At 42.9% G+C, this 9371-nt stretch overlaps 1 protein-coding gene across 1 annotated transcript; it reads right to left on the bottom strand.

Annotated features, from left to right (window-relative positions):
* Positions 1 to 963: 963 nt before the first annotated feature.
* On the bottom strand, positions 964 to 5040 carry BRS3 (bombesin receptor subtype 3; the record flags this gene model as incomplete). Its single annotated transcript, XM_080795723.1, has 3 exons — positions 964 to 1377; positions 2642 to 2993; positions 4607 to 5040. 3 exons carry the CDS (start codon positions 5038 to 5040, stop codon positions 964 to 966), a joined length of 1200 nt encoding a protein of 399 aa, XP_080651849.1.
* Between the last annotated feature and the right edge of the window lie 4331 nt (positions 5041 to 9371).

Here is a 9371-nt window from a genome sequence, read left to right as displayed (position 1 = left end):
CCATCGGGTTTAAAGAAGTCAAGCAGAAAGATGATCTGGTACCAACTACACACCCAGTTGTTAGGGATCTCATGTGGTATTTCTCCATTTTTTAGAAAGAGGGCACTGCTTACCAGAAAGAAATGGATTTCCTTAAAGGAAGAATTGCAGACACTGGCAGGTTCACAGGTTTTTCAACCGGGGTCCTTCTCTGGGGCCTTCAAAATGACAATAAAATAAACGTGGCCGCTTCGTCTGCCTGTGAATAAGGCTAGTTCTTCACAATGTTTGTGAAAGATAACTTTGCTCGATTATCAATGGTAGTCAAAAGTAGAACTACATTAAGTCACTAAGTGTTGACCCGGTAAGGCAAACACCCTGCCCCAGATCCTTACTCAGTCCTTCATGCTCGCTGACTCCGAAACATTTTCATTGTGGTCGCAGAGCTTTGCAATGGAATAGAGATGAATGGGAAAGAGCAGTCCAAAACTCCGGCAAAGGTTTATTTTTTTTAGGACTTAGTTTCTTAAGAAAACTGCAGAAGTTATGTTGTGTCTCTTCTTGATCCCCTTTTCATATGCAAAGTATAATCTCTACATTTACACCACATAATAAACACGAACACAGTTTTAGGCAAATCACAGGAGTATAGGAGAAATTAGAAGCATAGAAGTAATGGGAACAAATTCAATTTTACAGTGTCATCTTGTTTATTTCACCTACTCTCCCATACAACCTCCTGTAGGACCCACTGACGTATGGACTTGTCTTTCTACACCTAGTGGGGCTTCGTTTTATGTAGAAAGCCCGATAATGTTAACGTTTGTACGTTGACAAAAAATCACGGTCTTTTACTTTATAAGATCTCTCACTCAGATTTCAGTACAATTCACAAACAACAAAAATCCCGACACCATACACCTACGCACAGCTCAGAGTCAGATACACATGCTGGGAGGAAAAATACCATTTTTAATCGAAAAGCTAGACTCTGTCATCTTCCCTCTTCGCACTGCACCCAGTGAACAAGGTCACACTAATTTCAGACACCTGCGAGCTTCCAGCGCCTGGGACCCTTCCCATCACAGCCAGGTTGTTAAGGGGGGTATCCGCGGGAGGAGGGTCAGGCAGCTTTGCCTTGCAGCAGAGTAATTGAGCTTTAAAATGCTGCTGGAAGGTTTTGCTTAGCCAGTAAAGAGCAAAGGGGTTTACACAAGAATTGCTGAAAGCCAGAACCCGAGAGAAAATGGTGACAATAAAATGAATGGCGGAGGGGTCCACGTAGGTCTGATAGGTGAATGAGTGGTAGAGATACAAGAGGTGATTCGGCAACCAGCAGAGAGCAAACAGAGCCACAAGCACCAAGACGGTTTTGGCAATTCTCTTCCGGGATTCGATCTGCGGGGAGGTGGGGGGATGACCACAAAAACAATCATTTAGCTGGCAGAGATTTTTAAAAGCCGTTCTCCAGATTTACATAGAAATTTACAGATAACAGGCTGGAGTCCCTTTGAGCATGCGTCTGAAAGCACTGCTTGGGAAGTGTGGGAAGGCAGCCGGTTCCTATAGAATACAGCTAGTTAATTGGCATGGTAACCCACGATCCTGGTCTCAAAAGCTCTAATGCAGAGACTCCCAGCCGTGGTTTTGAGAGACTCTAGGATGCCTCCAATTAGCTCAAGGAGTATTGTGGAATTCTTGAGATTTTAATTTAATTAGAAATAGAGATCTCTCTATGCGGTTGGAATATTCTTCCGGGGTTTATGGAAGTTGCCAAGTCGGGACCCCAAATGGTTTATAATCTGTAGGAATTCAGACCGTACAGTCAAAGGAATAAAAACCAATGTGTCATCCTATCTACACCTGTGAAAATATTCCTGCCTGCACCCCTTGATGCGAGAAACGAACCAGGCTAAGTGAAGACGTTGCCTACGGTCACAGAGCAAAGAGAACTGTTCACACGGGCATGAAATAGGCCACTTTAGCCTCACGAGCTGCCCTGAACTAACTAAAGGGACTGGTCAAGAGGTCAATGGGAGCCTCTCCCCACCTCCAACCCCCACCCCCGAAAGATAGAACTCCTGTTTTTGTTTTTGTTTTTGTTTTTTTTAACCGAATGGAACAATGTTTTGGCAACGTTCTTTTTTTCTGTTCATATTTATGCAAGGAGAGCACACCTGGCTCTTGCGATGGTGAGTCACCATGTTCTCCTGCCACTGGCACTTACCTTATCCCTTGAGCCCTCCGTTTGCTCCTCTGTGTGTAAGTGGTTTGCTTTGAATAATGTGAGAGCGGCTCGCTAGTTCTAGCATCCTGCGTCTATCATTCTGTTACACTTTCTAAAACAAAAGATGCTTGCCTTCATAGTCTCACCTTGAGTGCTGTTCCTCGCCGTTCCACGGGGTACCCAATTTTGGCTGCTCAAACCAGACTGTCACCCAGTCCCCAGCTGCATTTTACAGATTAGGAAATAGGCTCAGAGAGGTTAAGTAATTTGCCCGAGATTGCTCAGCTAGTATGTGGTAGAGCCAGAGTGAAATCCTGGGTCTGACACACTCCTGAGCCTGCGACCCGAACCACAGTACTGTACTGCTATTCCTCACAGGGGCACGAGTAGGAATTTCATTTCTCAATTCGTGTGAGAGTCCTGATTAATACATACCTGCTTGCGGGCATGGCTTTGTTCCTCAGTAGGGATGTTCAAGGTGCTTTTGTAAAGAGTCCTAGCAATCAGAGAATAATAGACAGAGATGATCGAGAGTGGGATGATATAGAACACCAAGAAACACAGCAGAGAATGTATCTCTTGCATGAGCTTCTCAGAAACGGGATATGAGGTACACGCTTCAAGGGTCATATTTTTGTTGGGATTTTCAAGAGTATATACATTGGAAAATATAGCCTCGGGCAGAGCAATGATCATAGACACAATCCAGACGCAGCCAGCTTTAACACAGGTCTTCAGGATGGCATTGGAGGGCTGCCGCTCCAGTGGCTTCACAACTGCCTTGTACCTAGAAACATATAACCAGAGGCAAAGGTCAAAATAAATATCAGAACTGTAGAATCTCGAGGTTAGAGGTGACCTTAGGGGTCCTCCAGTTCTGCCTCGGATCCACATGTATATTACCAAGTCAACGTTAACCGACTGGAATCAGTCACGATTTCAAATACATAGTATGTCCCAATATTTGATATTTATACTAATCATCCTTTTCTCTGATTCACTGATAGGAAAATAGCTCAGGTTTGCAGTTTTAGAATTTTGTGTGTAGATTCTCTATTTAGGATGAATAAATTGTTTTTGGCATGATTTTTGTGTGTGATTAAGGGGAATTCATTACCTGTGTATTACCTTACATGTTCTAAAAAACTTCATTTTGGTATAAGTGACTGATTTTAAACCCAATTCTCCTTCCTTTGCAAGTGAGCAGTCATCAGCCTTCCTAGAAAAGATTTCCCTGAGTTTGTGCAGTGAAGAGAAGAGGGTTAATTTCTTCCCTCTTCGTAAGTGCTACTTTGTTACTCAAGCTGCTCTATAGGTAGATTTAGAGCAAGGCAAGGGTGAAACCGTACACCCTATGCCCATGCAAAGGTGCCTCCTTATTCTGACAAATTCACCTTTAAATCTATAGCCTTTAAGTAAATCTGTCCTCAAATAGAATATAAAACCAGCCAAAGCAAAAATCCATAAAAGACCCCGGGGAAGATTTTCCTCTTCTCTGATTCCAGAATTTGAAGAAGCTATTGATTACTTACAGGCTTCTCACAGGCTTTTTGAAGCATCACTTTTAACATTTGGAGCCTCAAACTGCACCCTTCCTCGGCTTTCACAGTTATTCAACAATAGGAACACAGAAAAACGTAGTACTTATAGACTGAAAATATCCTAACGGAGCCTGAATACACGGACTGCCCGAGGTTCCCACACGCTCTATCCATAGAGCTCTAAAAGTCAACCGGATTAATTTATTTCTCCAAGAACAAGACTGTCATTGAATGCCTATAGAGACAACAAATACAATTAAGTGAAGACATTACACTGAGTTACCAGGCAGCCGAAAACCTCACCGTTTTTCGGCCGTTGATTAATTTGATGAATTTCAAATAAATTAAATGCATGCATCTTTTTACCAGTCTTCCGGTAGACAGTAATGTATATATGGTCAATTTCACACCTATGCTGATGTTCTCTAATGCTAACAATATTGTACCACTAGGCTGCACTAATGTATAAAGCATGAATTGTTTTTCTTTTACACCTGGAACGATTTGCCTTACTTACTTAATAAATAAACGGGGAGTGGGGAGAACATCGTTCAGAATTCTTTCAAGCAAACAATTACACTTCAAAGAGAATACATTATTCCTAAAGCATACAATTTCTGCCTTTCCTCCGATGCTAACACAGGAATCTTAACATTCTTACAACTTTTATTTTCAATTACCCCCCCTCCGATTTTCTAATCTTACATCCAGGTTATAGACTGTAAGAAAGCAGAATAGTAGCCCGTGAATGCTAAGTAGAAGCTTTCCTTTCTTTTTTTCTTTTTTCTTTTCTTTCTTTCTTTCTTTTTTTTTGCCTAATTTCACATCCTGGCAAATAAAACTGAGAAAAGAAACCCACCTGTCAGCGCTGAGAATTGTTAACGTGAACACTGATACACCAACAGAAGTGAGCCGGATAAAAGAAAGCACCTTACAGCCAATTCTCCCGAACAGCCATCCTTCTGCAAGGTAGTGGGTTGCATCCACAGGCACACAAGTTAGCAGAAGTAGCAGATCTCCAAAAGCCAGGCTGGTGATGAAAATATTTGGAACGGTTTGCATGGATTTGGTCTTGAAAAAGACTTTGATGAGAATAGCATTTCCAAGGATGCCCACTGAAATGATCACAGCATAAGTGATGTAGATGGCACACAAAGCTTCTATTCCTGGAGAGTTGTCTCCGGTCCGTCTTTTATTTGTGGTATCATTGGGAACGAGAGAGCTTGATGATTCTGTGTCATTTGTGGTTGGAATTAAAGTCTCGTTAGGTGACTGAGGCTGTCTTTGAGACATTTCTTCTGAAGACTCTGCCTTTAATATTTCTTCTCCTCAGTTTAAATGTAGTTGATTGTCACGTCTAATGCCTACGTCTAGTAACGAGATGGTAGAACAGAGCAGAATGGCAAGCAAATTCAAGACACCCGGATACGCCTTTCCTTCAGTTGTTCTGTGTCTCCCAGCATGCTTGGCTAAATGCTTGCCGATCTGGCATTGAAGGGTGGGAGGTGGAGGAGTTTTATTGGCGTTTCCGTGACAGAGGGAGGGGGGTTTGGGAAATGCTCTGCAGTTGCTTGTTCTTCCCTGTTGGGGAATCCTATGAATAACTAGTCATCATCAAATACCCCCTATTGTTTATTAGAATCACCCTGTCTCCTTGTCTGCCCATGAAAATCTATATGGGTCTTGTCCGTTTTTTCCCCGAACTCATTCACGTCTCTGGCATCAGAAGATGGTCTAATGCATTTTCCTTTACCTGGTGAATAAGTATGTGTGTCTCCTGAAGCGCAAACTTGAATCCACTCCTCTAGATTTAATATCAGAGAGGCGCTGAAGCAACAAATCATTCACACTTTGACAGCGCTGATGTCACTCCCGAGGAGGAATAATTCAGGTGACCCTAGGCTTATCACCCTGCTCGGACACGGTAATTCCCCACTCTGTGCACGTTACCCGGGCCGCGCTGCAGAATAAGCGAAGCAACGCTTAAGAGACAAAAATCCAGGCAAACCACCAGTTGCTTTGTCTCTAAATGTCCCAATCAAGCAGTTTGTACTGTTTGGCTGTCTGTCTGAATGCCATATACATTTTGAAATGCTGTTTCGGGTTTCTCTCCTCAGCAGTGGCTAAAATGAACCGGCTTTGTTCCAAAACAAAGTAAGACAGGACCCTGCCCAGAGGTCCCCACACAAAAGGGCTTCTAAGAATGAAAGTCGTGCTTTTCAAATGAAGGAATGCCGTAGGTTACTCCAGAGGTGACGGTGAAGTAGATGATGTTTGCAGCAAGTGGAGGGAGGAGAAATGTAAGGAAATCCCTTTAGCAGCAGCAAGAAAAGCCCCTTGTTGTAGAGAATGTAAGTATGTGATTTCTGTGCCTGTCTGTGGGGTGGGGGGGTCACTTGGGGGAGAGAGAAGCCAGCAGTCTGAAGGCATTTAATAGTATAACCTGCTATGAAATAATCCCTGAAGTGATCAAATTTAAAGGATGATCTCCCAGCTAGGAGAAACTCTGTGTAGTGAGGTTTTTCATAAACACGTCCATATCAGAGTTAGTCTGGGAAGTGAAATGAAAAACAGCAAAGTATTTGGAGGAGCGAGGAAGGTTTACTCTTTCTACCAGACAGAGTACGTGCGATCAATGCTACGGGAAAGGAAATGGGATGAAATGCATCAATTATCTGGTTAATTCGACCCCTCCCCCCAAACGACACTCATCCCCCCACGCTTTGTGAAAGTACACCCTCCCCCACCCCGCCTGAATTACTACTCAGCCATATAACTGTTCTTGATGGAAATGGGGAGGGGAAGTGTTTGAATCAACCCAACTCCTTTAGCTTTTAAGTATCCACACAAATAATTCCATGCACTAGGCTGGCTCTTTAAAATGATCTCTCCAGAAAACGACTGTCTATTCAGCTCCTATCCTGTTTTCACAAGCCAATGATAAAATCTCTCTGGGATTCCTGTGTGTCATGTAGCAAAGAGCAAACAGTATCTTCCAATTCACACCTCGGCGGATGGCCACACAGCACTGTTTCGTAAGAAACAAACTCTTGCGCATGAGTTCCAAAATTATCTGAATTCCAGAGATCTCGGGCATGCTTTCATGAGGCTGAGGCCCCCCCAGCGTGCCTTTCTTCCTCCCCGTTCCTCCTGGGCAGGAGACAGCAGGGGTGTGGGGCTGCTGCTGGAGCATGGGTGTTCTTGGATCTCTGGAATTCCAAAATTCCAGAATATCAGAGATGGAAGTGAACTTTCTCAGGGGCAGAAATGAGGTTCTAGAGGGGCGGGGAAGAATTTCAGGCAAGGTCACATAAGTTACTCAGTAGCAGAGCTGAGATAAAACAGGTTCTCTTTGAATTCTGAGAGGTTAAAAATCAGTGACAAGAGCAGACAACACTCAGTTCCTGACAGTAACCCGTATTTGCTCATTTGGCATCAGGGACTTGGGTTTTCTGCGTGTTCTGTTAACCAAGGGACAAGGGGTTTCCAGGCTAACAAGCAAACGATGATAGGTATAGATAATTTCAATGCATTTGCCTCTCTCTCTACTTATTTTACCTTGTAACTCACCCATGAAACATAATGTCTAGTTAATTGTTCCTAGTTAAAGTTGCAGGTCACTTAGTCTAGGCAGAAGGATGAAATCCTTTGTTGTTCATGTTTAACACATGATCGGTCAGTATTATCAGTTTTTCAAAACCAACTGCTCCTTAGAGATTAAGCAATCATAATATGATCTTAATGTAGCCTTTTAACTCCAAGTTAAGTGTTTGATATTGAGCAAATAAACTACCAGTTTTCTGAGGTTGGGTTTCCTGGTTGGGTCCCATTCAGTTAACGTTGCTAAAATCTTTTTTAAAGATTTTAAGGAGCTGGGGCTCTAAGGGGGCTACAGAGCCCCTCTCTGCTTCTGAGTTGGGGGGTGGAGAGGGATTAGAAAGCAGTTGCTGGAGAGAAGCTGCAGATTTGGTGCCAACGTTCTCAGCCATCAGTGAAGCAGAGCAGTGGTTCCCAAAGTCTGGCTTGTACACGAATTACCAGGAAGGCTTATCAGAGCAGATCGCTGAATCTCACCTCTAGAGATTCTGACTTGGATAGGTCTGAGGTGGGGCCCCAACATTTGTATTGTTGGTTTTTTTTTCAGATTTTATTTTGATTTTTTAAAAGATTTTATTTTAAAGTCATCTCTACACCCAACATGGGGCTTGAACTCATAACTCCATGATCGAGAGTCACACGCTCTACCACTGAGCCAACCGGGTGCCCCCAAATCTTTGTTTTTTTAAGTAAGCTCTACCCCCAATTAGGGGTTCGAACTCACAACCCCAAGATCAAGAGCTGCATGCCGGACTGACTGAGCCAGACAGGTGCCCCAAATATTCACATTTCTAGCAAGTTCCCAGGCGATACTGACGCTGTTGGTCAGGGACTACACTCTGAGAATCACTGATTCAGGATGAGAATAACCCAGCTGTTCAAGAGAAGCATGGCTTTTCCTGATATTAAGATCAAAGAGATATTTCTGTAGGTCTTCATTAGAGGCAAGGAAATTCTGTGATGTGATGAATACTTCAAACATGGTGCGTATATCTCTCAGTCCCTGGTGAGCCTTATTTCCAAGTCACCCAAGGGACTTGGGGTGATCTTTCCAACGGGAGAAAGAAGAAGTGATTAAGCTTTTTGCCTACTACTCAAAGACAGTTTGTATATTTGAGAACTGACGAATGAATGAAAAACCAGAAATCTCAAACTCTAAGTCTCTAGTTACAGAGGTTCCTTTAAAAAAAAAAAAAAAAAGTCTTACGCCAGAAAACAGGATGAATTTCTTTGTTATTAACTAACTGGGCTAGATCAATTGTGAGACGACACAATTTAACTTGTGGGCGTATTTGGATCTATATAATAGTGATTCCTGTTGTTACAGTTCTCTGTTCTCCCTCATAATTTCTTGCATCAAAACTTTATACCGGTATAGTTTCATTATTTCCCGGGGAGACTGCTATTCAGAATGACCTCTGCAGAGACCAAGGAGAATAAAAAACCAACTATGCAAAGAGTAGAAATGCCAACTGACTCTTTTAGGTGGAATTTTTTGTTTAAAGCCAATTCTTGTCACGATTAAACTTAATAGCTCCCTAAAAGCGCGTGTCCCGGTCACCGTACTTGTCCACGCACGCGTGCCCGATAGTGTGTGCTATGGTCTGTGTGGAGTTCCACAATTACACGAGATCGAGGTGGTTTTGCATCAGATAAAATGTTTGGATTTCCTAATTATTGAGGTATCAATTATGAAGTAAGCAACATTATCTCTTAGTGCATTTCTACGTCCCTTGTCAGTAATTCCCCTTTTCCAAAAATTCTCTTGCATCACCCTAACCATGCGTCCCGTCCCCACAGGGCTTAGTTTCAGCCTCCTACAGATTAATCCCTGCCACGATGCTTCAGATCAATGGAGACTGTACATTTACCCTTTGGCCCCACAGTTCCATTCCTATGTGTCTACCCAAGATAAGTTAACAGCTGTGTCCACCAAAAGACTTGTACGCAAACACGCACGGAAGCATTAATCAGAAAAATCAACCGAGAACAACCTAAAAGCCCATCACTTAGCAATGAATAAACAA

Source organism: Martes martes (assembly GCF_963455335.1).
Source record: "Martes martes genome assembly, chromosome: X".
In the NCBI taxonomy this organism is placed as follows: domain Eukaryota; kingdom Metazoa; phylum Chordata; class Mammalia; order Carnivora; family Mustelidae; genus Martes; species Martes martes.
This window is presented reverse-complemented; position numbering and strand designations above follow the sequence as displayed.